The sequence below is a fragment of the Coccidioides posadasii genome, chromosome 5, assembly GCF_018416015.2.
Source record: "Coccidioides posadasii str. Silveira chromosome 5, complete sequence".
Classification (NCBI taxonomy): Eukaryota; Fungi; Ascomycota; class Eurotiomycetes; order Onygenales; family Onygenaceae; genus Coccidioides; species Coccidioides posadasii.
The window spans coordinates 864,185-891,797 of NC_089411.1; the positions used below are offsets into that span (position 1 = coordinate 864,185).

Genomic DNA, 27,613 nt, shown 5'->3' on the forward strand with positions numbered 1-27,613 from the left:
TTTCAACCTGCGTCCTTTTTCAATTTTGTTGTCTTGGTTGTTATTCGGCCATTGAAGGCCCCGTTTCTGGCATCATGCCGTCTTCTGCCATTCTCAAATGCAATATCTGTCCAAGAAAGCCTAATTTCAGCGATGTGTCTCATTTGTTAACCCACGTTAGTTCGAAGGGGCATTTGTCTCATTACTTCAAATTGCAAGTACGCAGCCATCAGGAGCCAGGAGCCGGTGAGTTGCTGGCAGAGTACGACCAGTGGTACAGTGACCATAACCTTGCTGGGTTGCTCTCCGAACGCATGCTGGCAAAGGAGGCTAGGAAAGTGAAAGGCCGCAGTGCAGTCACCTACAGCAACAATCTACCCAACCGCAGAGCATCGACGTCGATGATTCCGCCTTCCGCTCACGGGCCAGCTCGGACTGACCAGCGTCATATCCCTAGCTACGTGGACCCTGACTTATCCCAGTCGTACAGTATGGCTAAACCTCACTCTTCCGACCCTCGTGTACAGTTATGGCCCGGGGCCCCAAAACGCAGATCCCTACCCACGCGAGCTTCGGCACAGAGCGCGTGGAAGGTCGAATTTCCCGAGTCTGACGAAGGTGAAGATATGAGCCCGCTAGCACATCGAGCAAGGGCGCCATTGGGTTGGTCCATGCAAACCGAAAGCCCTACGGGCCATCGAAATCGGCGACCAGTAACGCCAGATCCTTTCCTCGACGATGCAAGCTACGAGGAGGATGACGATGAGAGCGAACAAAGGGAAGAGATCTCGAAGCTCAAGGGCATACTCTGGCCCGGTATGGATATTTTTGACTCGGCAACGGAGCAAATGAGACGAAAGCGTAACCAGAAGAAAGACGGGAGCGTCTTAAAACAGATGGAGAAAACCTCGGAGACTGTTGAACCAACAGAGCTTGTCTTCTCCCCGGGAGGCACGCTACGAAAGGCGCGTCTTATCTCAGGAATGGTCGATGACAGTAGTCCTCTCAAGGGAGAGACTCCAATTCCCAAAAAGCGCGTGACTCGGCCCAGAAGACAGCCGTTGTCCCAGGTCAACCCCAATCGTATTCTGCGAAGCCACACAAAACTAAGAAAGCCCAACGGTCAGGATCGACCGATGGGATTGGAATGCTATTCGCGACAAAGCCTTTCATTTATGGAGAGCCCACAGCATGACCGCAGGAACGCGCATTTTGGGGCAGGCTTTGGCATGCAGGATGAAAATTTCAGGCTGAGTTTTCAAACTTTCGAGCAAAAGTCCTCCCATGGATTCGAAGTTTTTAAAGATGGCAAAGACCACAACAATGGTGTCGACTTTAGCCTCGGGCCCAAGTCATTCTATAACCCTCTGGGTAGTTCCAGCTCTCTCGCCTTGAATCACCAAGCCAGGAACCTCAATGGCCTTAAGCATTTTTCCGGCAAATCTATCCATATTCCAGAGTATAGGGGCAAGGAAAACATCGAACCCAACCTTACCCAGAGACTTGACGGCCAATATATGGAACCGAATTGGGATCCAATGCATCTCGCAACTGATAGTCGGTATGGCTCACAATACTTATATGGGACAGCTCTCCACAGCTATACCTCGTTCGGTGAGACCGACAGCTTCGGCTATCCTTCAAATCCGCTCAGCTGTTCCCTTGCTCAAATACAACAAAATGGAGATCAAAAGCGCAGTTCAAGCGTTGTGATGACGGGTCTACTCGAATCTCCTGTGCATAACGTCCCGAAAAGCGGTCGTGAGGTTTCGCCAGACGGTACGGTGTCGGAGATAGACCAAGACGACCTTGGGTAGATGTACTTCAATGAGTTTACCGCGTGATACGAAAATCAAGCGGACCCGTGCACTTGAACACATGAGGCTGGGCATCTCCTGGTAGTTTCAAGGGTGGGGAACACAAGTAGAAATGGATGGTATGGGCAGCATTTACTCTTCTTAGTACTTCGGTGCAGTTCTTATTTGCACTTCCCTGGGCCTATTCCATATGAAATTTAGACACTAGCGATGCATCTCGGTTGCGTTAGCGGAGGGCGTTGTGATGACGCGGGGAGGGAGAAGATTGAGTATCCTTGGCTGGCTAATGCCATAGCAGAATTCGATTAGATTGTATGATAGATAGTTATATTAGAATCAATGCCTGTTAACAGGAAGGCTCCTGGTCGAATGATGATTCTCAGTATGATCATGGTTAATCACCATCATCCATGCTGCAAAAGGCGTCTTTATTAAGTGATCCGGATAGTTACGCACATATACTCCGTACACCTCGCCCGCATCCTTCGTCACTCCAAGCTTTCTCACTGCAGTGCAGCCTTCATGGCACTGGACCGCCCAGCGGTATGTAGGTTTGATGTAAGGTTGAGTGAAGGATTTACTGTAGTTATTTGATTTAGGGGCTGGGGCAATTAACTAATGCAATAGGAAGTTTACACGCCAAGCACGGAGCAGCCAACCAGCGAGCTCCCAGCTGTTGCGCGTTTAATTGGTGTCCGGACGCGTTTATTCACGTTCTCCGAGCTTCAAGCTATCGATCTTCTATCGGTGCATTGTTTCGGACCGTCGAAAATATGAGCCAATCTAGCTCCTTGAAGAGGAAACAGCAGCCTACTATTTCGAGTTTCTTCGGCAAAACCACGTCATCTTCCGGTGAAAGTACGAACAAGGCGGCCGGTCTCAATGGGCTTGGACGCGCGAAGCAGAGGGTCAGAGAGGAGGAGAGCAACCTGAGCCCGAGCCCTGAAGATAAGGGTGAATATCTGGACGATGAGGATGAGGATATTGTGCCACCATCACGGAAAAGAGTTAAGAGTAGCCGGATTTCAACGGACGGAGCGAATGCCGCAGCCAAGGGGAATGATGACGACGTTCCCCAGAGCCCGCATAGAAATGTGCCCGCATCCTCGCGAACTGAAAGGTTTCGATTTCAAAGCTCGCCAGTGTCTAGTCTAAACGCAGAGGGAAGCCAGGTAGAAGGGAGGGAAGCAATAGACACCGAGAGAGAACGAAAGAGGAAAGAGAATTTGCATCAGAAATTTGTTAGGAGACTGGGTGGACCTGGTTGTCTTCCATCATTGGACCATGATTCGAATGCAAATACCGCAATGGCTGAAGGAGGAGAGGATGAGGAAGAAGCCTTGGACGAGGAGGACGTTGCTCCGCCTCCATCTACAAAAGCTAGAGGGGCGAGAAAAGCAGCTTCCACGAAATTGACACCGCTAGAAAAGCAGGTCATTGATATTAAAAACAAACACAAGGATGCTATACTTGTCGTGGAAGTTGGCTATAAATTCCGCTTTTTTGGCGAGGATGCGAGGATTGCGGCGAAGGAGCTAAGTATTGTGTGCATTCCGGGTAAATTGAGATTTGATGAACGTAAGTTCGCTTTCACAAGCAATCCTACGATGAAAAGAGATCTATGCTAATCACACCCCCATATCCAAGACCCTTCTGAAGCTCATCTAAATCGGTTCGCATCCGCCAGTATTCCCGTTCACAGACTACATGTCCATGTAAAACGCCTCGTCAGAGCGGGTCATAAAGTCGGAGTCGTTAGACAGCTTGAAACAGCTGCATTAAAAGCCGCAGGGGATAATCGCAACGCTCCGTTTGAGCGGAAGCTTACACACCTGTACACCAAGGGAACGTACATTGATGACACGGAGGAGCTTGAAGGCTTAAATGCAGTGGGTGCCAACAGCGCCGCTCCTGCTACCGGTTATTTGCTCTGCATGACAGAGAGCAATGCAAAGGGCTGGGGCAATGATGAGAAGGTACAAGTTGGTATCTTAGCTGTCCAGCCCGCCACCGGGAATATCATTCATGACAGTTTTGAAGATGGGTTCATGCGCACCGAGATTGAAACAAGGCTTTTGCACATTGCCCCTTGCGAGTTCCTCTTGATCGGAGACGTGTCAAGGGCAACGGATAAGCTTGTGCAGCATTTGAGTGGCAGCAAGATGAACGTCTTCGGTGACAAGGTCCGGGTCGAACGAGTTTCCAAGTCGAAGACAGCCGCTGCTGAGTCGCACAGTCATGTGTCTAGTTTCTATGCTGGGAGAATGAAAGCTACAAGTACGATCCAGGATGAGAGGGCGAGAGACCTGTTAGACAAAGTTTTGAATCTTCCAGAGGACGTTACCATCTGTCTCTCGGCTATGATCAAGCATTTGAAAGAATATAACCTGGAAAATGTTTTTGATCTCACGAAGTACTTCCAACCCTTTTCCGCCAGGTCACATATGCTGCTGAATGGTAATACATTGATCAATTTGGAAATATACCAAAACCAAACGGAACAAACTTCAAAGGGAAGTCTATTTTGGACTCTCGATCGCACGAAAACGAGGTTCGGGCAACGGTTGTTGCGGAAATGGGTAGGGAGACCTTTATTGGATAAGCAAGAGCTTGAGGATAGGGTCGCAGCGGTCACAGAGCTGAAAGATTCAGACGCAACCCCTAGGGTTGGGCGATTAAAGACTCTTCTATCCAAGGTCAAAACTGACCTGGAGAAAAATCTTCTCCGCATATACTACGGAAAGGTAGGCTTTACTACCATATAGATTGGAGTGCCGAACCCTAACATTATCCTAGTGTACACGCCCAGAGCTTCTCACGGTGCTTCAGACGTTGCAGTTGATAGCAACAGAATTCTCGCACGTGAAGTCGCCAGCGGATGCTGGCTTTGATTCGCCCGTTATCAACGAAGCTATCACTCAACTGCCTGCTGTCCTCGATGATGTCGTCTCCTACCTAAACAAAATTAATTTGCATTCCGCGAAAGCTGATGACAAATTTAGCTTCTTTCAAGAATCAGAGGAAACAGATGAGATTACCGAACAAAAACTTGGAATTGGGAGCGTGGAGCACGACCTCGAAGAATACCGCAATACGGCCGCCGAAATTCTGTGTAAAAAGAAGGTGTGCTATGTCACAAACGCGGGCATTGAGTATCTTATTGAAGTGGAAAACTCGTCGCTTCAAATGAAGAAAATACCAGCCTCGTGGCGAAAGATCAGCGGTACAAAAAAGGTCTCACGTTTCCATCCACCAGAGGTAGTAAATTTGATGAGGGAGCGAGATCAACATAAAGAAGCCCTTGCAGCTGCTTGTGATAAAGCCTTTTTAGGTCTACTTGCCGATATCTCTACCAAATATCAACCCTTTCGGGATTGCATTCAGGCGCTTGCAACGCTCGACTGCTTCATGTCACTGGCAGCTGTAGCTGCTCAGCCCGGCTACGTTAGACCTACTTATGCTGATGAAGCCCGCATTAGCGTCCGAGGAGGAAGACATCCCATGGTCGAACAACTCCTCCTTGACACCTATGTCCCGAATGATACCGAGTTGGGCATTGATGGAACTCGCGCTCTGCTCGTCACGGGGCCTAATATGGGAGGGAAATCCAGCTACGTCCGTCAAGTAGCTCTGATATCTATAATGGGCCAGATAGGTTCCTATGTACCAGCAGAGTCAGCGACCCTTGGTATGCTAGATGCGGTGTATACTCGCATGGGTGCTTTTGATAATATGCTCGCAGGAGAGTCTACATTTATGGTCGAGCTTTCAGAGACGTCGGATATTTTGAAACAAGCTACTCCCCGCTCGCTGGTCATCCTTGACGAACTGGGCCGCGGCACATCTACTCACGATGGGGTTGCCATCGCGCAAGCGGTTCTGGACTATATGGTTCGGGATATTCGGAGCCTCACATTGTTTATCACACATTATCAACACCTAAGCAACTTAGCACGTACTTTTCCCAACGGTGAATTACGAAACGTGCATATGAAGTTTACCGAAAGTGGCAAGGATGGACAAGACATTACATTCCTATATGAAGTTGGTGAGGGCGTGGCACATCGCTCATACGGGCTAAATGTAGCCCGTCTGGCAAACATTCCCTCGTCAGTGCTGGACGTGGCGTATACCAAGTCTGCAGATCTTGAAGAGAAGATCAAACGGAAGAACTTGGAAGGGATGGCCAAGGGGCTATCCAGAGTTCTCGAGAATGGAGAGAATGGAGGCGAACTGATGGAGAGGTTGCTGAGTGAGGTCGAGCAACTGTGATAATGAACGGAGATTCCGGCGATGATGTTATATCGTAAATACGGTCAGATATAGGATATATGGACCTGGTTATTTTAGCATTTGATACCCTTGAATTTGAGCTCCTGAAAACGGTCGAAGCCTAGTTTTTGGGAGGATTTATGCAGATGTAATGGGGGTCCGGAATAAAAATAAAATGATGAGTAGATGCCAGGTGCAAGTTTATCATGAGTCCCAATGGGCCATAGAGAGAAAGAATCGCTCGATAAACGATAGGGAATGAAGAGCCGCGATCGATTGTTTTTGGACAGAGAACAGTAGATCGTACGCTGAAAACAATATCTCAAGCCGTAACCATTATCTCATGAAATAAGTACCATCGAGGCTAGATAATTCCCACCATGGTATCTCGGCCTAGTTCTTCCACACGAGATTCTTTGCTCCATCCACAAACCTCCCTACTCAGAATATTCCATTTTCAAGACCCGATCGTCGGCGATTCAAGTCAAGACATCAAAATATGGAAAGCGTAAACAGGACGATCGTGGATATCCTCATTCCCGCTCGGCAGCCAGAGATGTATTCATATCGAAGCAAAGAAAATCCAACACCGCAAAACCCCGCTGCTCCCCAAGTTTTTTGGCATTTATCTCAATCTGCGAGCTTCTCTCTCGGATTCGAGCAGGCAAAGGATGTCGTTGACTCTGACTGTTTGGTTGGAAAAACGCTAGTTAGTATCGAGGTATATCTTTCTTCCATTATGTATCGGGTTGCGCGATAAACAGGTTAACAGACGGCGAGGGTCCTAGATCATACCTGGGCCCTTGACGTTGCGGATAATGCTTCGGTGGGAGTCATCCATGAATTCGACGCGGACCTGAGTGACACCTCCGCGGGAGCCTATTTAAAACATCATATATCAGCCGTCCGCTCGTTTCCCCAATTACCGCATTTCTTCAGCCGAGCTTCTGCAAATTAAACCGAGCTTTCTGGACTTCGACGCCGTGCTCGAAGCGATAACGGTCCTTTTTCCTCGCAGGAGGGGGAACAGGGTAGAAAACGTACCAGTGCGACCGAGGACACTGGTCACTCTCGCGTACTTGACAGGAACCTTGCCGGCGGCATCCATGTTGTCTCGTTGATTTGAGTAATTCGTCTAATGAAGACTTGCTGTTGGGGATGGCGGAATCAGCGGCAACGGCGCGTGGGAATTGTCGACGACAGGTTGTCTTTGGATCACCCGTCGCTTTTTTGGTGGTTGAGGATAGGGCTCCTAGATTTGTTGTGGGGAGCAATTTCTGCCGAGGGAAGTTGTCGAGACGCTCGATAAATGGGAAGTTTACGCGAGCCTCCAAAACTGCGCCTAACCCAAAGCAGGTACCACTACCCTAGCCCTAAAAAGTGGCCGTATTCGGAATGGTATCCAGCCACCCGCAAAGTTGCAGCTCAAAACAAAATCCGGCTCCGACGCGACTTGCCGATGAGTCAATCGCGGTCGCGACGGACACTGAGACAGTAAGTTTTCTAAAATACACCGCGCGAGCTTTCTCGGTGTGAAGTTGAGTACTGTAAATAATTCCCGGTAGCAAGTTATTTGTTAATTGTTTGTCGGGCGGTTCCACGTGCTACCATTCGCCGCATCTGCTTCGCTGGCGGAGATCGATAACTAAGACGGCGGGGAACCAGAGATTGATAACGGAGTCACAACTTCAGAGCTCCTTCAACCAAATCCACTGCATATGACTGACGGCTCCGCCATTATCCTGGGCAGCTATCTGGATTATTAAATCAGGGGATACTCTGGAGTTCAGACTTGTTCTTGACATTCTTTTTCAGCGAAAGCTCTCTGTACTGACACGGAGCTTAGACTTTTTGCAATTGCTGTCCCAGATCAATCGAACATAAAGCTTTCGAGTTGTATACCTCTCCCAGAAGGTCCAATTTGAGCATGGATTTAGTTAATCAGTGAGTCGCTGGTGTTAGCGAAACATTGTCTGACCAATTGTTCTGAGCACTGACTTTTATGTACAGTCTCGAAGGGCGCTTACTATTCGCAATCCCTAAAAGCAAGTCGTCTCCTTTCCCCCAAATCGCTATCCTGTAATGCTCTTGAGGGTTCTTGGAGACGAATGCGTGTACTGGGCCTTTCAATTGAAACTGTGTCAACTCTTCTACCCCTAGCCAGGCTTCTAACTAGTTTTAACAGAGGGACGTCTCCAACAAGCCGCCCTGGACCTCCTAGCGGGCTGTGACATCCAATTCCGTCGCGAATCCCGCCTTGACATTGCTCTGGTTAAAAATCTTGACATCGCTCTGATTTTCCTTCCTGCGGCTGACATTCCAACCTTTGTTGGAGATGGATGCGTCGACCTAGGTATCACCGGTCGGGATCAGGTGGGGGAACATGACGCCCGCCTCCAACCAAGCGAACAATCCGGCGTCAGAGAGATTCTCGACCTTGGTTTTGGTGGCTGCAAGCTTCAGGTCCAGGTCCCAGCGAAAGGAGAGATAAAGGCGGCTAGTGAGCTAGTAGGAAAGAATGTGGTTACGAGCTTTACCGGCTTGACTGAAGACTATTTCGCACGGTTGGAAGGTGCGCAAAGGAAACAAAACGGTCGATGGGATTTAAAGACGAAGATTAAGTACGTCGGAGGTAGTGTGGAAGCTGCATGCGCTCTAGGTGTGGCCGACGGAATTGTCGATTTAGTCGGTGAGCGATTCTGCTCTCTTACGAGTATTGCAGACCAGTATTTTACTAATACACGTTCCAGAGTCTGGTGAAACCATGAAGGCGGCTGGCCTTCAAGCCATCGACACAGTTGTTAACAGCACCGCCGTTCTCGTAAAATCCCGCAAGACTTCCAATCCTCTGGTTGAACTCATCACCTCCAGGATCCAGGGCGTAATCAGTATGTTTCTTAATTATGCATCCTCCTCAAGCGCTCATTCTAATTTTCTATTTAGCGGCCAAAAAGTACGTCCTATGCCACTACAATATTCCCCGCAACCTTTTGTCCCAAGCAGCCAAGATCACCCCAGGAAAGCGTGCTCCAACTGTAACAACTTTGGAAGAAGAGGGTTGGGTTGCCGTCAATTCTATGGTGGAGAAGAAGCTGGTGGCTACCGTGATGGACGAATTGACCAAAGTGGGTGCAACGGACATATTGGTGTTGGATATTGCGAACTCTCGGACCATATGAATGACGCAGCGAGTCAAATTCTTACCCTTTTCTTTCCCTCCCCCCCCCCCCCCCCCCCCCCCCCCCCCCCCCCGCCGAATCGAAGGGAGTTTTGGTCTGCGAGATTGGAAGTGAAGCTCCAAGTACGTTATCGTGCATGGAGGACATGTCCCTTTGGATCCGCGGATAAAATTTCATAGATACGGGGCCAAAAGATGTTTTGACTAAGACAAGGGCCGCCTTTTTTTCCATCTAAATAAATAATTTAGGGTTAAATAATTCTTCCGGTAACTTATGATAATACTTTATGTCTGAATTCTCCATAGCATTCCAGTCGAAATAACCGGGGCGCTATATTTTGTCAACTGGATTGCACATCAATTCTCTGGCAGGGTTCAAGTATGTATGTAACTACATGTGCTGTCCCTTGACACCTCCTAGGATCTGCTCTGCTGTTGAGTCATAATGCATACAGAGTGCATCTGCATAGTTTAATCCTGACCCGGGGAGGGAGTCCTTAAGAATGGCACAGTCTCTGTACAGTTTTCTCGGTTGAGGCTTCACAAGCTGGTCCAGCTGTGGCTTGTCGAAGACAAAGTGAAGCCACACATCACTTCACAAAACAATTCAGTTCATCAGCCACAGTAACTAGTTAGTGGCTGAAGTCAACTATGTCGCCATAAAAGAGCCCCTTTTTCTGCTATCTGCTCACTTCCTCCCTCTTCTCTCACTACTCATCAAGTTTCAACCATGCCTATTTACCTTTACACCATCTTGCAGCAGATGTATGAACGATTCTCCTTAAATGGAGTTCCTATGTTTTTGTGACTATGAGGTTCTTTATGACAATCCAAACCCCGAGTTTCTACCTCACTATTTTCACTCAATACCAAATCTCACCTTACTGGCCATACTTACAGAGTATTTAACCAGAGTCAAAAGCTCAGTGGAGTCTCACTTTCCCCATCACCAAGATTAAGAGAGATCCTTAACGATATCATGCTTTGGAAACCGTGCTGTCGAACAGGGCGAGCATGCACGCACGCTTTGAGGCCCAGTGACTAATTTACTAACACTTACAACCGCAGAATTGACGAACCAACCGAGCCTCAAATGGGTACTCAGGTCCTCTACGTACTACTTCAGTTTTGGGGCACTATTCCCCTACGACTCCAACTATAAGACTGTCAAAATAAGGGCAACTTCATACTTTACTCAGAATCTTTGACGACAAAAGTATCAAGATTTACTCCACTGTTCCAGTGGCATAACTATTGGAGGCACGGAACCACCTGATGGGAGCATCACACAAAACTCATCCAAAAATAAAATGGTGTCTTTCCATATCTCCGCAAATTGCATCGGGCCGTCTTGTATGGACTGTGCCGGCAATTCTGAGCATGATATCCCCTGACCTAGAGTGACGTTAATCTCATGAAAAATTTCACTAGCCATTGTGGTCCGCCCAGTGCTACTTCATCGTTAGAAGAAATAGATAGAGCTGGAAAGGGATACGTTCTTCCGAGCGGTCCCGTACACCCACTCAAAGGAGAAGCCGAATACAGAGGCATTGAGGGCACATACACGAGGCTGCTCTAGAACTCTTGCGGCGAATAAATGAAAAGAAATTCATAAAGCCTCATGTGGACTTGGGTTTGGTTCTAATCCGCAGACATTTCATTTTACAATAATCAACATTGATACTTGCTTCAAGCTAGGAACCCTGGATTCTTTCGATGTTGACACAACATGGAAACATTGAATCTTGAGCTAATGCTAAGTTCATTTATACTTGCTAGAAGGTACAATTTTCTTCAATGCGTTGCCGCCTACCGCCAAACGGTTTTTTATTGGGAATTTGCAATCACTATAATACCCAGGCAATCAAAATGATTATAGACAACTGAAGCCTTAACTTAAAACCATCGATGACCACCAGTGTGCGCTTCGAACCTTCATGAAGGATAGTTAGAATAGCTTTCAAAATTGGAAAAGGAATTCGGATTACCTAGGAAAACATTCCATTAAGGTCACGACATGCCACCCGGGTGCATCCCTTCTCTTCCACTCGGACTTAAATCGGTTTCCACGGCCGAAATCGTGATTCGGCGGTTGCATACCTAATCGCAAATAGCAAGGACTGTGAGAACCGGAATGCCACCCACCCTCCCTCTTCGAAATAACGCTAAGAAGTTAATTAGCAGTGACATCTTGAGGAAGCCAAAGGCAAATATGACTTGCCTAATCGGCCCGACGCCGGACTTCCGTACGATTACCCAGCCTTTCCTATTCATCGCGATCGACAATATATCGATACCGCGTGCACATCCGAAAATGTGCATGCGGTTCGGAGAGAGCGTGCGGTTAGTAAATGTTTTGAATACAGGAATCGAAATGACTACTTACCTCCGAGTACAGCGAAGTAGAAAAATATTCCCGCCACCCACCCGGAGCTTACGAGCTCTCGCAAAAATGAGGAGCCATCTGCTTCGGTAATGGTAAGAGGGGGGTTACATAAAAGTAATGGAAATGAGTCGCTTACCCTGACAGCTGTTCGGAATCGCCCACCGCCCTCGCAAGGTTGTTGGAACCTTTGCAAAAATCGTTGAACCGGAATTGAATGTTGAAATGCGAACTCAATGTGGCAAGACCATAAAATCGTGAACCGACCTAAGATATAAAGCAAACCAAAAACAAAAAACAAAAAGCAAAAGAAGGGGGGAAAAAGCACAGAAATCCAGACCCAAACCCAAAAGAGCGTGCAACAATGTAATGGACTTCTCGTCCGAGATTCTCTAGGATGATTTTTTGTTTTTAATTTTTTTTTTTTTTTGGGGGGAGTTTTCGCTGAGAATCACGACTTCAGCGTAGGCTCAGAGAGCCCAGCCTCCACGCGATCTCAGTTTTTCTCGGCGCTGGTTCCAGAGTCTGTACACGTACATCGAAGGAATGTCTCGAGGGTCGTCGTCGTCGGTAATACCGTTGCGACGGTTCAGCTCTCGCTGAACCTGACCTAGTTGGGAGTACGCGCAGCTCCGTTCGCAGGAGCGACCTGAATGAGAGCGTAACTGGGTGAGCGAGGTACACCAGTATTCGATATATTTGTCGGTCTCTCCGTCGTTATCGGGTGCCGGTAAAGGAGTGACTTTCCATCCACCAAGTTTGCCAAGCAAGCTTGGGGTATGGTCTCGGTAGGTGTCGACACCGGGAACGATCCATCGATCGACTATCTTGACGTGGCCGCCGGAAAACTGGACTCGCTTCTCGGACTTGCTGGTTCCGGGCTTTCTCATGGCGCTTTTCAGCACGGGGGCTGAAGGCGGACCGCGAGATCCCGCGAATCGTCCAGGGTACTTGGCGTTGAGACGAGCGAGGACAGCTTTGGCGCTGCCGCGGAAATAGCCAGTCGACTCGAAGGGGCCGGAACGAGTGGATGTGCCTGTGGCACGAGAACCTATTGCCGCCGCGGGTTCTGTCGAACGAGGGAGGCAGGCGGCGGTTGAACGAAGGGACGTGGTAACGCCACGAGTCGAGAGAGCGGTGCGCTCACGAGGAACTAAAGAACGTGAGGAAGCAGCAAACCGAGCAGAAGAAGAAACAGACGAAGAAGCAGAAGAAGCAGAAAGAACAACAGAACGAGAACGCCCAGAACGCCCAGAATCAGAACGAGAAGAAACGGAAGAGGAAAGCCGCCCAGACGAAGACGAGGTAGAGGAAGAACGAGAGTGTAAAGTCCTAGAGGGACGAAGGGCAGAACGAACGACAGAAGAGCCAGCAGCAGAGAACGACTGATTACGTACAACAGAAGAAGTGGCAGAAGCCGAACGAGTGTTTGAGATCCCAGAGGGACGAACAGCAGAACGAAGGACAGAAGAACCGACGGAAGAGAAAGACTCATTGCGCACAACAGAAGAACTAACAGAGGTGGAACGAGTGGACTTGGGGATAGAGGAACGAACGGCATTACGTACAAACGACGAACCAGCAGAAGAGAAAGACACATTGTGCGCAACAGAAGAAGAACCAGAAGTGGAACGAGAGGCAGGGCCGGCTGAACGAGAGGAGCGACTCATCTCAGTGGGCTTGAAGCTCACCTTGTGAGGGAAGGGGTTGAACGGAGGTCCGTTGCGCCTTCGGGCCGCACGGTCGTTCGGGATGACGGGGATACCAGGGATGTGGTATGAAGAAGACATGATAACCTTATGCTTTGATAAAAGGGGATATTATGATAGTGGTATGGCATGATATGGATGGTATGGTAAAAGCATGAAGGTTGGAGAGGAGAAGAAGAGAGAAGAAAAAGGAGAAAACGAAGAGAAGAAGAGAAGAAGACGGGTTTATAAGCACAGCAACACATCCCACGGGTCCAAAAACAGAGCGACGGCTGCCATAACAGGGAATTCTCCGTGTCTGGGAGAAGGCGCGCTGCGACGTGCTTTCCTCCACAACTTGCCCCCGACTACTTCTTCGGGAAGGACCACACCCTGGTTTCCCCAACTACGCTTTGTTTACATGCTCTTTCGCATGGAAGGGCAGGCGCCTCCCACTTTTTTTGAGCTGATTTTGGGCGAAAGAAAAGGACCGTACGGCGTCACGGGGAGTGATACAGGGAAATCTGCGTGTCTGCGTATCTAGATGAAATCCAGGTGTATTCTTTCTCAAGGACTGTAGAGAAATGATCAGCATGCAGAGAGGAATCGATTGATATCAAGTTTATGCAGGATCCGCCCAGGAATGACGGTACAGGAAAGGAGCCGCTCTGGGGACGTCTCGCGTCGGCTCCACGAGGCAAAATTGACGGCGGCAACGTGGAATAGGAGCCTCATTATGTGGTTCGCTGTGCGAAGGGATACGATTCGAGCTCAAGGTCAACGAGGAGACTAGGCAAAATATATTAACTACATCTAGGATTCAAGGGGCCGGCCATCCAACCGCAGATACCACAGATGAGGATTCAAAATCTTTGGGATGCAAGCTACAGCCTATCTATAGTGTCTAGCTACATTGAAAGAGCGCCTACTACTGTGAAGAAATGCTCCCTGGGGGGAAATAAGCCATCCTCTGGGGCAGCATCTCTCCAACCGCTGGGGAAGGAAAGCCACCGGTTCATATATCACAAAGCACACAGGTGGAAGGCAACACATATCACCGGCAGACTCTGAGACGCAAAAAGAACAATGTAAACGACATTTCAAGGAAAACAGCCCGGCATTTACTTGACCATTCCTCTGCTTCTTTGCTGCAACATCCTTGCTCTTCTTCATCTACTAGAAGATATTGACCGTATTCGAGGCAGATATGATTGTATGGAATGTGCGGGGTATGTCAATATTGGGTCGGTCACTTAGACCTTTGAGAGAAAGCAAGCCATTAGTTCTTTTTACAGACCCTATAATGTTCGATATTTAACAATATATGTATGTACAAATCTATTTACTTGCTATTTATTTAATATCTATGTACTGGCCGCTTGACTAATACTTGCAAAATTAGCATACGTCCTTCGCTACATGGGAGGACGTTGAGCAAACACAGACGACGACGACTGCCTATTATCAGACATGGGAGAAGGTGGGAATCCGGCCCTTAAACACACCAATAGAGTGGCAAGACATATGTTTTGAGCATGTTATTTCCAGTAGGCAATGCCGTCCATCAATCTCCTCGCAGTTCGATACACTGTTGCTCTCTCTACTTCCCCATTATCGTCAAGCTTTGCACCGACCACCAGCTTTCCGCTTGGATGCCCAATCACCAACTCCTCTTTATTTTCAACGCCAGACCGAGCGTGCTGATGGACAATAGAGCCAGGAATCTTCGCAGCGACCGCCAAACTCAAACTTGTCGTTATTGGCAACGCCTTATGGGGCTGGCCCACAGAGATCGCACGCACAACAACATCAACAGAATCCGCTTCCAGTCTCTCACCAGAGAGCAGCATATGCGAATTACGCTGGGAAACGAAACATATCTTCGGAATAGACGCCGGTACCTCCTCGGGGGAATCGGCCATTCCCATCATCATAGTGGCCTTTTGCCTAATAGACTCCAATCTCTCCAACAGCCCCGGCATATTCTGCGTTTCGTCCGGAAGAATCGTTCCATCAATCCCAAGCTCTTCAGCGGACACAAATACAGACGGATTCCCTACATCCACACACGTGGCACGGATGCCATCGATGCAGTCCACCACATTCCCCGTGGGGAGCATCCCACCCGTCTTCGACCCACCAGGGTTCATAAAATCAAGCTTGACCTTGGAAGCTGTGCCAGCTACCCCATCAATCGCGAAATCGCCCTGTGCGACCGCCTCGCCATCGCACACCGGAAATGTAGACTCGATAACTTTTCCCGTATTGGTATTGAATATCCGCACCGAGACATCTCCACTGTCCTTCAATGGTCTGAAGATCCCCGAGTCAACAGCAAAGGGCCCAACCGCACTGCTCAAATTCCCGCAATTCCCCGAATAGTCGATGTCAGAATTTTTCACACCAACCTGGACAAAAGTGAACTCCACGTCCACACCCGGCCTGGTCGGTGGGCCGACGACGCATATCTTGGATAGACTCGATATTCCACCCCCAAGACCATCGAGCTGGCGCCCATTTGGGTCCGGAGAACCCATTATTCCGAGGAATATGGGTGCCCAGTCTTCCCGGGATGGGGGAAGGTCTTTGGTCTGAAAGATCACGCCGCGAGACGTGCCGCCGCGGTAATAAGCGGCGGGGATGCGGCCCAGTTTAAGTCCACTTTTAGATAATGAACAAGACTGAGAAAAGGGTCTTCTGCCGAACCAGGAGTGCTACATGGCCTTATATCAGTAAAAAGTTGGACGCTACATATGGCTCCGTAACCCAGGAATCCCAGAAGGAAGCTTCAACTCCCATACGGCTAGAGTAGCTTACTCTACATGGTTTAAAAGCGTGTACATTCCTTAACCCTGCGCCCTGTGGCCCCATGGCCTCCGAAGCAATGCGTGGCCTGCACCGCGGTGGTCAAAAGCATTCCAGGAACGTTTCGTCGAGCATTACCAGGGACTGTAAGTTTCCGGAACTCACGAAGAAACTCAAATGTCTTGGCATTCACACGTGATTCGATATTTCTGGAGTGACATCATTGGCGGGTGTGGGAAGGAGCTCTATAAACAAAAGTATAGCTGCTCTTTCTCTTTTGATGGAAAGGGGTGGAAAAATAATAAATGCGGCTTTCCAAAATAATGGAAAGTACGTCGGCGCACACATCCCGATAGCGGGAGGGAGGCCGGTCCCGGAGACATCTCGAATCCTGAGAATCAGCACAAAAGGTTTTCGCCTCATTCCAACTGCTTTATCACTTGCGTACCCGTTGAACTTCAACACTCCACAGGATGCTAAGATTGACAGGCGTTAGGATAATTTGATTCCATGACTCAAGGAGGTGTGTCTTTAATATAGCAAGTTCACGGGTTTTTGCTTCAAAGGAGGGACGAAATGCGTTTGGCGGAAAGCCCATGAGTTTCTCTCGCGCAGAGACGAGGTCTTTTAAATTACTGAATTGATCTCGGGCTTCAAAATTAGCCCAAGAGTTCGCTTTATGGAAGGCTTAACCTTGAGTCAAGTGTCTATTCGGCCCACACCCGTTAGTGGTGGTGCCCGCATAAAACGCACGTCTCTCACCCTTGCTCGCAAAGTGACACATATCGTTGAGTTCTAAATCGAAGCAGTGAAATTGATTTTGTTTATACTTAGCGCAAGCTTCTTAGCTATGAAAGTTATCATGAGTGCAACACTAGCCCTTAAACAGCAGAAAACAACGACGGATGGATATCCATGCATGTCTTGCTAACTATAACTGCGCCCATCCCTCCATTACCGATCCGACATCCCCAAGATACGCCACAAAAAACGCCATATCAGCTAATGATTAAATTCCTCCGACGATTCCACGGATTTTGCGACTGTAGATATGCGTGAAGAAGTGATATCGCCGGCCTCATCGTTCGTATATATATAAAAGGGGGAAATGAATGAATAAGGAAAACATAACGAAATAAGGAACGAACAATCCACTTTGCAAGCCTACGCCGCAAAGCAGTACGGGGAAAGAAAAATCCGTCTAGATGAAGCGAAAAGGAGAACCGAAACGTATCGGCTTGCGATCGCATGTTAGTTACTAAGCTCTCGACGGGCTCAGCGATAGCTTCGCCAACGCTTTAGTGCGTGAATTCGGAGTAGGCCTAAAATCTCCACCCGTCGCAGAATCGCCGGACGTCAACCTTAGCAACATATCTCCCTATGTCCAAAGCCTTATGCCAGCATTGAAGGAGGTGTTCATGAAAAGAATATATGTCGAAGATTTTGGGAAACAAAGTTGAGAGGGGCTTGGCAGCAAGAATGATGGCGACGAGGAGGGTAGAGACGAAAATAAGAGTCGGTACGTACGATCTTTTACGATCCTTCTTTTTCTTGAAGCGGTCGATTATCCGCAACATCTCCCTCCTGCCTGCAGAAGCATTGACTTTCTTGCCACTAAGACTCATGCTGACTTTTTCGCTTGTGCATGCCTTCAACAGTCGGTTAATCAAAAGGTGTCGCATGGTCAAGCAGACAAAAACGCCACAATCGCTACTATTTTCTTGCACCGGCGAGTCGTCTAGTTGGACGAACCGGAATCCGCGATCGAGAAGGACACTGATCTTTTGTGCAACTCTGAGGGCTTCATTCCGATTTCCTGGCGGGAGAGAATCGTAGTGAAACGCAACGTTGTCGACGACGGAGACCAGAAGTAAGGACCAATGTGTTCCGCCTTCGGCTTCCGTAACGCTACGGCAGTCATTTATGGGTAGAAATATGTGGCTCGCCCTGCTGAATTCGGGCAGGGCGCCTCTCAAAGAGCGAGGGTCAGGTGTCTGATAAAGAAGATATGACATGCTCGGCCGGAGAAGGATGATCCGGGTGGTCTGGTAGTGGGAGATAACCTCGCGCTCAAGGTACCTAACGAATATTAAACAACTATAGGGTGAATTTGAGAGGACCAGTCGGGGGCATACTCTTCCCAAAACGCGATGACCTATTATGTTATAATTGTCAGTGCAAAACGTAATTGATTGACCAAGGAAGCTCACATTGTCGGTCAGCCAGTCATTCTTCAGTGTATCAACATCCTCATTCGTCACTACCAACGGATTTTAGCCATGAACATCTCCAAGCATTGCATCGTGTCATCTGTCTTGGAAGACGCGGCCACTTACGGCTGATATCATAATCTAAAAGGATACAAAGTCAGCTGGATGGTCCTAAAGGTGCTAAATGTAGTCGAAACGGGGACAAATGCATTCCCATCCGATCCAGGATCAGATGAAGAAGCTGGAAAGAGGCTCACATACACGTCACATAAGTATCGTCAGGGCTCGCCTGCATCAAGTCAGCCGCGCTGCCTACCCCAATACACATCCAAAACCTTCCAAGAATCATGGTAAATATTCGCTGAATGGGAAACTCGCGATTGTATCGTCTAGCATCTCGTCTGCACCAAGCAAACCCCAACCCCCGCACATACGAGAGTGGAAATCGGACGAATCCAGCGAATCCATGCTTAAAAGGACCGAAATTTATTATAGGGCAGCACGCGATTGCGCGCCCGAGCAGTCTAGGTGTGATATTCTCCAGACATATGAAGTGTCGGGTACTGGAGTAGTGGTACAAAGCAACCATTCGAAACACCGTGAACAAAGGGGAGTGTTGTCAAAACCTTTTGTTGTGGGTAAAGTGCAGAACGGGGACGGAGTAGTTACTCGATCGTGGGGGAGAGAGAACGAAGATCAAACCTACCGACTCGCCCAACCGCCCACGCATCCGATCTCGAAACCGGTGGAAGCTGCTTTCAGTCATATCAAAGGTGCTGTTCGGCGCGATCAGTCCCAACCGTCACTGGAGGCGAGACCGTAGCGTGACCTGCAGGTACTAAAGGCCGAGGTAGTATGTATATTCACGAGACGAGTCTGGCGCCAAAAAGCACAAAGCCGAATAAGAATCTTATAAAGCAGAGACTTAGGTGCGGCGGCTCGAAATGTGTTTATGCTTCGATGGAAAAGCGTCAGTACTCAAGAGCTCAACCAAGAAGCGTGCGGGATGGATGTTGCAGAAGGGAAATCCGGGGTAATGCCGGTTGGGATGTTTTAGCATGAAGCCGGGAAGCTCCGATGTAACCGTGCTCGGCAAGGAGGAACGGGGCGACGGTTTAGGGACGAAACATACCGGCCCAGGAGCCCGCAGTTTGTGGCGGTATCAAACACGCATGGAGAGTTCAGCCCGTAAAATGCGCCAATCTCCCGTCAATGAGCAGAGCGGAGGTGGTTTTGACGCTGGTGATCGGGCGATGCGATGATGATGATGATGATGTAAGGATACAAACTTACCACCAAACGGCTTGCCTCACGTGCTCTCGGCAAACCGCCTGTAGGGTAGAGACTGCGCAAGTCGAATATAAATACAATATGCTCCGTACAATATACCCTGTATGCATGAAAAAAAAAGACAGCGCTGGGTAGCCACATGCTTGTCTGGCGGCACTATTGGGCGCTCTGCGTGGCAGCAACCAGGCTGCCGAGTCCCCGTCTCAGGCGAGGCCCTCATTTCCCGCACGTCGTCCAACGGCATCACCGGTGTGCCCGCAGTGCCACTTGGCGCAACGGTCTAGATTTACACTTCATTTAACAGCTCCCCGCCAATAAAACGCCAGAGACCGGTGATTCTGCACGGAAAGCCGGCTTGGAGGAGGTTCATAACTTTCATTATTCAATACAGCATTCTCCTAGGTCTAATACAGGACTAAGGTTTTATTGGATCGTGGGTCTCTTATGACGAGAACGGGTATCAAAATGTAGACATTCTGGGATGTTATGTGGAAAAAAAGAAACAAAATATGGGAAAAAAAAGAGGAAGGAATGAAGAAAGATATCAAATATTGGAGCGGACAATCTCCCTTTTAACTAGCCTCGGGAACGGAACCGGCATTAAAAACCCAAAAAAAAAAAAAAAAAAAAAAAGGCCGAGCCACTCGACATCATTCGAACAAGCAAGCCCCGGCCAGGAAGATGAAAGAGAAGGCGAATGAAGGCCGAGCAATCGATAAGGACTCACACACAGAACAGTGGCATTGACGCTGGGGCCCCGAACATGATCCATAGGCAAAGTCACACAATATGTCGTCATAAAATAACACAGAAGGACATGGTCACTCAATATCAAAGGGAAGGCAGCCAAAGCTCTGCAGAGGAAAACAGGAAACGAAGAGGGGAAAAAAAAGGTGGTATAAATAATGTCAAGGGCCTGTCGACCTTTGACGAAGCGAATTTCCTGATAAAAGAAAAGCTCAAAGATTTGGACATCATCATCATATTCGGAAAATAGACCCTGATTCATAGTGCATGCGCCCATATATGCCATTCGCCTTTGCTGAAGAAACAGACACAACATATGATCGTGTGAACATTGGGAATTGGGGGGAAAAAAAGAAATAATAGAAAACTATTCAAAGACATGCCAAAAATTTTCAGGAAAAAAAAAAGGGAAAAGAAAAAGAAAGAAAGAAAGGGTGAAAAAAAGGGAGAAGCGCTCTAATTTGAGAAAGAAGCAGCTTTGCCGAAAGTCTCGATAAAAACAAAGGATTGAAGAAAGTTGCATCGCATACAAATTTCTGGAAAAAATGTCTCTTTCCTCTCCGGATCGACTGACAATTCCTTTATCCCGCTAGCTTAGCAAAGTGTTTCGTCCAGATCCATCCAACCTGGTGTGTTGGATCATCCTGGTTCCTTGCCAGCCACAGGTCACCCTTTTCGCCGATGACATCGAATATCTCCCCAGCAACATAGGTCAGATACGGATAACCGGCTTCCCGACGAGCACGATCAATATTAAATTCAAACATGCTTGCCGCCAAGAAGAGAACTTTCGGTTCCTTGGGTCCAAGCTGGGAATCTGGAGGTGTTGATGGCACGGATGGTTCCGCCATTGGCATTGCAGAGGAAAAGAAGCCCGAGTACCGGGGGGCATCAGGCGACGAGGGATGTTCCGCGAGATCAGGAGCACCAGGTCTGTTCGCATTGCTCTGAGAGTTATTGCCCGAAGTAGTGGGATCAGAGAAGAATTCGGGAAACCGCGGTGTATCGAGAGAGAGCTGCGGCAGGAGGGGAGACGCATCGGAGGTTCGATAGGAAGAATTGCTCGTGGCGCCCGTACTGGGGGTGGTACTGTTGCGCGTCTGCGGACTTACGACAGTAGTCATAGAAGGAACATGAGTACCGGAAAAGTTGGAATTCGTACGTGAGCGCCCGCCAATATGAGCATGGGACCCATTGGCATGATGCGTTAAGCTTTCTCCGTGAGAAGAGGACTGCATGAAGCTCACGGGTGGGTTTGAGCCAAATTCGACTGAGACTTTGGGAGATGACCCGTGTTCAACGGAGAATGTCCGTGTTGTGGTACTGGAAGGGCGTCTGGACGACGACGTATCCACTCCGTGCGATGTCGATGGTGTGCTGAAATTTTGGACGTTCGCTGAATCTGCAAGCACCGTTCCATTGCAGACTCCAAGAGAGAGAACTTGTGCTTCGCTGAATGTGAAGTCACCAGACCAGTCACTGATGATCTGGCCCACATCCTGCGGCATTCGATCAATGGTGTAACCAAGTCTCTTTTGCATCATCATGTTCCACACTGTCTGGATTTGAACGAAGTTATTCAAGCAAGTCTCCATCAGCTTGCCCGTCAACGACAGAAGTCGAGGAAGCTCTTCCTTCAGAGTCACATTCAGTGCGATGAATTGCTCTCCGAGCTCTGTGGTCTTCTTGTCTGGTCTATCGCCTCGATCCTTGACAGCTTTATACTTGACGTAATCCAGCAATCGCTTGTTACGCTTCTGCATCACCCTCTGCGGACCGTCGTGAAGTTTCAGGAGAGTCACCATTGGATTGATAACGCTCTTTCGAACAGAAGCAAGCTAGAAGAAGCTCGTCAGCTCTTGAATCTTCCAATCATATTGAGAGCAACTTACGTGGTCAACCAGTGCAACCGTCATAATGTCCTTGACCGCGAGCCTAAACCGACACCACTTGCTCTCTAACTCCGGGTAATTGGACGGCGCAACCGTCATATATGCCTCTATTGCGATTATGAACTCGTTGAGCTTGTTCATGGAATTTTGCATTTCCGTTGTATAAAGCTCCACATCGCGCATTATCAGCTGCAGTTGGAAGAAGTTCTCGCCAAACTTTTGTGCGAGGATGTCATAGTCCTTGTCGGTAAAAATCTCCGAGAGACCAACATGCTGCTTTAATTTCTCCGTGCGCCGTCCAAACGCTTTTGACAAACCCGCTCGGACATCCGACTCCTTCCGCTTTCGACTGCTGACGACCTGGCCCACGACGTCCGCTCGTTTCTTCATGTCGTTGATACGCACGGACATCGCGGTGGTTTCTCGGAGAGCATTGGCGATGGCTGCATGGTCAGGATGATCGGCTGGAGTTGCGCTAAGCAGCTCCGTCAGTAGCAAAGGATACTTCAGCACTCGCTGCACCGGTTTCACTAGCAGAGAGTCGAGATTCCATGCGGTAGTAAGATCCGAAGCCCAATCACGACATTCTTTTAGCCAAATGCTCACATGTTTATTTTTATTCTTCAGGAGCAAATCGAGAGTCTTGTTTGCAGCGTCGTGATTTTTTAGGTATTCCGAATAGACCTTTTCCATTCGACCGATCAGCTCCATGAACGCCTGGCCGATGGTTGTTCTTCGATCTTTCTCGTCGTCTGATATCGGTTGGCTCTCTTGATTGTTGGTATTCGGAACATATCTGCTCCCACGCTTACTCAGCCAACGTTGTGACTTTGGTAGCACGTATACACTCCTCGCAGCTTGTTTCAACGCATCCTGGAAGTCTATCGAGAACTTTACGACCTGCTCCGAGTTCCCGAACAAAGTCTTCACGTCCTCCGGAGTCAGACCACAGGAGCTCGATGTCCCCTTGTAGATGTCGACAACCACCGTCATATCTTGACCAAAGGTGTATTCCGTATCGACAAGCTCCTTGATGACCAGAAATCTTTTTCTCAGGCGCCGCTGCTCGGGTGTCGGGGATGCTTTTGGAGAGGGAGCTTCAACTTTCTCCTGCGGTGCGGGCTGGCGGTCCTGAGAAGTGATCGACGAGGCAACGGTCTGAGGCTCCGGTGTGGCTCCGGTGTGGTGGAGCCAGGAGTCGTTACTGTCCCTGGCCTCTAATTCATAATCTTTTGGCACAAATGTGGTGCTAGGTAAGGTTTGAGGCGGCGAAGGTTGTGAATACACACTTGGTGACGGTTGTGCGAGTGGCGGTTGTTGCAATTGTTCCGTGCTGTGTTGTTGAGAAAGCGAGCCGGGTGGAGGTGGAGGTGGAGGATAATTTGGTAGTTCGGGAATCGTTGGAGAGTCGCCATCCTGTGGGGAGTGAACCTGGATGGACACACCTAGGCCATTGCCGCCCGCCGCAGGAGCTGAAATATTTGGACCGGAAGTTGATATTTTAGGAGTCTTGGCGTCATCACGCCCGAGTACAGTGGATGCGTGATCCTTATCAACATCACGATGCTCTTCGGCTACATCTTTGTCAGTAGCTGCTAGGTGCATCCAATCTGCAATTGACGGTGAAGCACGCTCCCAGTCATCTCTCTGATTCAGATTAGCAAGGTGCTGAACATAATCAGAGGGTGGTATTGACTTTGATTCTGGGAGAATAACCGCGTCCTCGACTAAACCGTCTTCTTGAGGTGCTTCGTTGGAATGGCCGGACAACCTCTTCTTCTCTGTCTCAGTTTTTTTTACAATCGGCTCCGGAATTCGTGGCTGGCCAAATCCAGCCTTCGCGAGCTCCTGTAGGTAGAGCTGAGTTGCGCGCTTCGTGTCCCATCGAGCCTGTTTGGCCAGGTCTGGATAACGATGCATCAAATTCAGACTAAACCTCTCTCCCGGGCGCGTTTGCTGCGTTGATCCATCGTCAGTTGCTTCCTTGGGCTTGGTGTCCTGCGTCGTTTCAGCCGCTTCCTCAGGACCGGGCTCATGGGGCGGTGGCTGCGGAGTGACATTCCTATCACTATCACATGTCGATTGTGCCGTCCTATCGTCGTCCGCAAAAGTTTCTACTTTCGCTTCTTCTGACATCGACCCCTCAATGAGCTGATTATTTTGGATCTGAATCGACGAACTCCAAGAGCTCATGCTCCATCGCTGCCTATCTCCATGACCCTTGGATCCATCCGGATCTTCGGCGAATTCCTGGGTTTCACTGCTCGTGTCTATGGGGTCAAAGTACGTCTGTCGAAGCATGATCTGGATCGATTCCTTATCACGTCCAGAAGACGAGGTGTCTTCGTCATCATCACTCGAGTCGGTGATATCGGGGCTCGATTCACGCATTTGCATAATGTGGCTGAGCATAGACCGATGGGACTGCAATGGTTGAGGGAGTTCAGTCTGCGGTTCCATATCAATGGGCGTCGTATCCGTCAAAGCGGTGACCGCAGACTGGGGCGCTGTATCTGAGCATGCCGATGAAGGGCGCGCATCGGTCAGGCGCTGTTGGGGAGCATCATGGGTATCTGTGATCGGGAGTTGCTTTTCCGTCAAAACCACATTTAAGTCGCCAGCAGGTCCAACATTCTCTGCTGCGTCGGTTGAATCGGGCGAACGACCCTCATCTGGTGTGAGAAACGCCTCATGCTCTTCTCCAATATCTGATGATTCAACGGTCGGAACTCGCGATTCTACGGAGGCCTTCTCTGCGATCGTTGTCACCAGCTCCTCGGTCACTTGGGATTCGTTGTTTCGTTGATCATCCTTTTTTTCAGCCTCCTTAATGCGGGCGGCTCTCTGTGCCTTCCTTGCAATCTCTTTCTTATTACTTTCTTCGATCGACTTATTGAACGCCTGCTGGATTCTTTGACGTCTAGCGGCGAAGTCCACATTTCCCAGCTCTGGAAGCCGTCGTGATCTGGCTCGACTGGTGCGAGGCGACTTTGAAAACATGGCATTATTCTGAAAATCTGATACTCTATCAACAACTTTTCCACGGGAAGCCGTTGTGGTAGCGGTTGATACAGGCTGGCGTGGTCTGGAGCTCCTCAGCGGAGGAGATTTCTTTGGGGGAGGAGCTGTGATTATGGCTTTCAGAGTTGGGCTCTTGAGCGGTTGGATATTGTGTGCATGTCTTCCCGGCGAAGTGATTCGAGGGGAGACAGGGGAATTGGATGGACTGTGGAATTTGGGTGATGGATTAAGTTTTGGAGACGGTTTGGGTAATGCACTTATGCCTTTGGGGGGTAACGAGATATTCACTGGATGCCGATCCATCGCGGAACTTGTCCTCGTCGAGGGGGAGGAATTACCCGAATCGGAAGCCTGGCTTAATCGGCGCGTGGCAACTGGTATTCGGGATTGAGAGCCTGATTTCCGGCGAGAACTCGAGGGAGACGTCGCGGAAATTGGGGATTTGACACCCATGTTTGGGTTGAAAGAAGTAGGGCTCATTGGCTGCGAACAGTTCCCCAGCTCACTTCGAGACCTTCGATGGAGCAGTTGCGGCTTAGTAGTGTTGGCGCTATCGATAGACGGGTTGTAGCCCAGGTACCATGCTGTTGGAGAAGTCGGGGACCATCCAGTAGAAATTTCTAATGGGATGTCAAGAAACATCGGACCTGGCGAGTGCATGCAACTGTCGGAGCCCCGTCTTTGATGTGACGCCCGTCTTCGTTCCTGATGTCCGGCAAATGTGTCTAGTGGCAATATCTCCCCGAAAAGTGGTTTTCGGACGGTATTTTGCGGCGTCTGCGTCTTGTGTCCGCTGTGTTTTGTTGAAGTTGCGCTATTCGCCGACGGCTGATTGTACAGGATGGAAGAGTGGGATTCGATCGTGGTAGGCCTGTGGCTCGATGATTGGCCTGAACGGGTGTAGGTTTTTGGGGCCGACGAAGGGCTCTCTGCTCTCGATGAGGTGAAAGAAGGCCGATTGGGAGGTCTTGGAAGGACCTCGTCGGTAGCCTGATTGAACCTGTCTACCAATTCCTTCAAGGACGACTGCCTGCTCCTGGTGGCTGAAGGTGAGACCGGAGCGCGACGGGGCTTCTGGGGGGAGTAGTCTTTGGAGTGGCTTGCGGGACTCGAACGGAATTGATGTGCGCGAGAGGAGGACCTATAGCGTTGAGCGTTAGATGAACCGTTGGAACGGGCTGAAGACCTCCTCGAATATGAGGCCGTATTCATGTCTACATCGTCGGGACCCGCTCCATCGCTGCCAAAGGGGTCGCGGTATTGGAGGTAAAATTCCCGAGGATCAGGCGAGAGTTCGTCTCGGACATTGTTGGGTGCCTGATCTACCAAATTAGTGGTAAGAGAGAGGTGTTTCTGGCGGGAAGCACGTGGAGGAGAGTAAGTGGTTGCAGGGAGGAGCGGGAGTGGAGGAGAGGACATGGACGGGGGTTGTTGCGAAGCGGCATTGTCAGAATCATCGTCAAAGCCGTTCTGCGACGCAAACTGATGTGTTGTCGGGTCTGGTTGGTAAAAAGGATGTAGGTGGTGATTCAGTGAATCGTAATTGTGATCGACCTCCTGGACAGGCATCTTCTGGACGGTAATGGCCTGATAAGGAGAAAGAAATTAATCCGACATCAGGCACGGAGTGTAATTCTGCAAAATGGAAAAGGGGGGGGGAAAGTTTAAAAAAAGAAAAAGGGAAAAAAGAGTAAGTAAGAGAAGAAAGGTAGAGAGAACGGATGCCTGAGCAGCGACAGGTATGGGTCGTGAGGTAATAGAAAGAGGGTCTTGCTGGGAGAAGGTAGCGTCACGACGTGGCAGAAAGGTGACAAGGGTTACAACTTTTCAGGGCTGTCGAGCTTCTAGCCTGCTCATCGCGAGACTGCCATGGTTGAGACCGGTGGTGGGCGGGGAGGATTTTTCCTTCTGGCAGACCGAGGAAGTCGAGTAGATTTAGGACTGAGAGACTCGGAGAAGAGCGCCCGGGGGTGGGGAGCGGGGGTGGATTGGCTTGTCTAGGTTATTCTTTTTCTTTTATTTCTCAACCTCTCTCTCTCCCTTCGATGAAAGCGGGAGGGCGAGAGTTGAAAGAGGTTGTCGAGAGAGGGCGCAGCAGCAGAGCGATCGTGACTAACGGGCGCCAGGGTTCTTGGGAGAAGGTAACGCCGCCAGTTTGCACAGCAGAGGAGGTGCAGAAGACAAGGGGGTTATTGGCTGCAGCACGGCGAGTAATCAAATTAGTACGAGTGATGGCATGGTCAGGGCGAAAGAGGGCCAGGAGGTGATCCTTGAGGCAATAACGGACGGAGATTAATAGTGCAGCGAGAATGAAAGGAAGCGTTCGTTGGG

The 27,613-nt window shown here is 49.3% G+C and overlaps 9 protein-coding genes across 10 annotated transcripts; 4 read left to right on the forward strand and 5 right to left on the reverse strand.

The window, feature by feature from the left end:
- Nucleotides 1-74: 74 nt before the first annotated feature.
- D8B26_008269 (uncharacterized protein) lies at nucleotides 75-1,897 on the forward strand (the record flags this gene model as incomplete). Its single annotated transcript, XM_003068042.2, has 1 exon — nucleotides 75-1,897. The coding sequence occupies one exon, from the start codon at nucleotides 75-77 to the stop codon at nucleotides 1,794-1,796; it is 1,722 nt and encodes a 573-aa protein (XP_003068088.2). The 3' UTR covers nucleotides 1,797-1,897.
- A 421-nt stretch (nucleotides 1,898-2,318) lies between these two features.
- On the forward strand, nucleotides 2,319-6,068 carry MSH3 (Mismatch repair protein msh3; the record flags this gene model as incomplete). The annotated part of the gene is made up of 4 exons (XM_003068043.2): nucleotides 2,319-2,339; nucleotides 2,396-3,374; nucleotides 3,444-4,540; nucleotides 4,593-6,068. The coding sequence occupies 4 exons, from the start codon at nucleotides 2,319-2,321 to the stop codon at nucleotides 6,066-6,068; spliced, it is 3,573 nt and encodes a 1,190-aa protein (XP_003068089.2).
- A 625-nt stretch (nucleotides 6,069-6,693) lies between these two features.
- On the reverse strand, nucleotides 6,694-7,176 carry RPS28A (40S ribosomal protein eS28; the record flags this gene model as incomplete). The annotated part of the gene is made up of 3 exons (XM_003068044.2): nucleotides 6,694-6,755; nucleotides 6,864-6,947; nucleotides 7,113-7,176. The coding sequence occupies 3 exons, from the start codon at nucleotides 7,174-7,176 to the stop codon at nucleotides 6,694-6,696; spliced, it is 210 nt and encodes a 69-aa protein (XP_003068090.1).
- A 414-nt stretch (nucleotides 7,177-7,590) lies between these two features.
- HIS1 (ATP phosphoribosyltransferase (ATP-PRTase) (ATP-PRT)) lies at nucleotides 7,591-9,516 on the forward strand. Its single transcript, XM_003068045.2, has 5 exons — nucleotides 7,591-8,012; nucleotides 8,079-8,113; nucleotides 8,254-8,757; nucleotides 8,819-8,956; nucleotides 9,012-9,516. Exons 1-5 carry the CDS (start codon nucleotides 7,996-7,998, stop codon nucleotides 9,245-9,247), a joined length of 930 nt encoding a protein of 309 aa, XP_003068091.1. The 5' UTR covers nucleotides 7,591-7,995; the 3' UTR covers nucleotides 9,248-9,516.
- Nucleotides 9,517-12,099: 2,583 nt separating this feature from the next.
- Nucleotides 12,100-13,419, reverse strand: D8B26_008273 (uncharacterized protein; the record flags this gene model as incomplete). Its single annotated transcript, XM_066125799.1, has 2 exons — nucleotides 12,100-12,782; nucleotides 13,209-13,419. The coding sequence occupies 2 exons, from the start codon at nucleotides 13,417-13,419 to the stop codon at nucleotides 12,100-12,102; spliced, it is 894 nt and encodes a 297-aa protein (XP_065981883.1).
- A 73-nt stretch (nucleotides 13,420-13,492) lies between these two features.
- D8B26_008274 (uncharacterized protein) lies at nucleotides 13,493-13,861 on the forward strand (the record flags this gene model as incomplete). Its single annotated transcript, XM_066125800.1, has 1 exon — nucleotides 13,493-13,861. The coding sequence occupies one exon, from the start codon at nucleotides 13,493-13,495 to the stop codon at nucleotides 13,859-13,861; it is 369 nt and encodes a 122-aa protein (XP_065981884.1).
- An 829-nt stretch (nucleotides 13,862-14,690) lies between these two features.
- Nucleotides 14,691-16,215, reverse strand: D8B26_008275 (uncharacterized protein). Its single transcript, XM_003068047.2, has 2 exons — nucleotides 16,135-16,215; nucleotides 14,691-16,031 (listed from the first exon to the last, which is right to left on the reverse strand). Exons 1-2 carry the CDS (start codon nucleotides 16,186-16,188, stop codon nucleotides 14,856-14,858), a joined length of 1,230 nt encoding a protein of 409 aa, XP_003068093.2. The 5' UTR covers nucleotides 16,189-16,215; the 3' UTR covers nucleotides 14,691-14,855.
- Nucleotides 16,216-16,924: 709 nt separating this feature from the next.
- On the reverse strand, nucleotides 16,925-19,646 carry D8B26_008276 (uncharacterized protein). Of its 2 annotated transcripts, none has more exons than XM_003068048.2 (8): nucleotides 19,465-19,646; nucleotides 19,039-19,287; nucleotides 18,594-18,621; nucleotides 18,459-18,473; nucleotides 18,333-18,382; nucleotides 18,258-18,277; nucleotides 17,650-18,201; nucleotides 16,925-17,444 (listed from the first exon to the last, which is right to left on the reverse strand). In XM_003068048.2, exons 2-8 carry the CDS (start codon nucleotides 19,096-19,098, stop codon nucleotides 17,381-17,383), a joined length of 789 nt encoding a protein of 262 aa, XP_003068094.1. In that variant the 5' UTR covers nucleotides 19,099-19,287; nucleotides 19,465-19,646; the 3' UTR covers nucleotides 16,925-17,380. The 2 variants fall into 2 exon arrangements, with proteins under 2 accessions (XP_003068094.1, XP_065981885.1); XM_066125801.1 differs by having other exon boundaries at nucleotides 16,925-17,451.
- Nucleotides 19,647-19,980: 334 nt separating this feature from the next.
- Nucleotides 19,981-26,851, reverse strand: D8B26_008277 (uncharacterized protein; the record flags this gene model as incomplete). The annotated part of the gene is made up of 2 exons (XM_003068049.2): nucleotides 19,981-22,207; nucleotides 22,262-26,851. The coding sequence occupies 2 exons, from the start codon at nucleotides 26,849-26,851 to the stop codon at nucleotides 20,951-20,953; spliced, it is 5,847 nt and encodes a 1,948-aa protein (XP_003068095.1). The 3' UTR covers nucleotides 19,981-20,950.
- Between the last annotated feature and the right edge of the window lie 762 nt (nucleotides 26,852-27,613).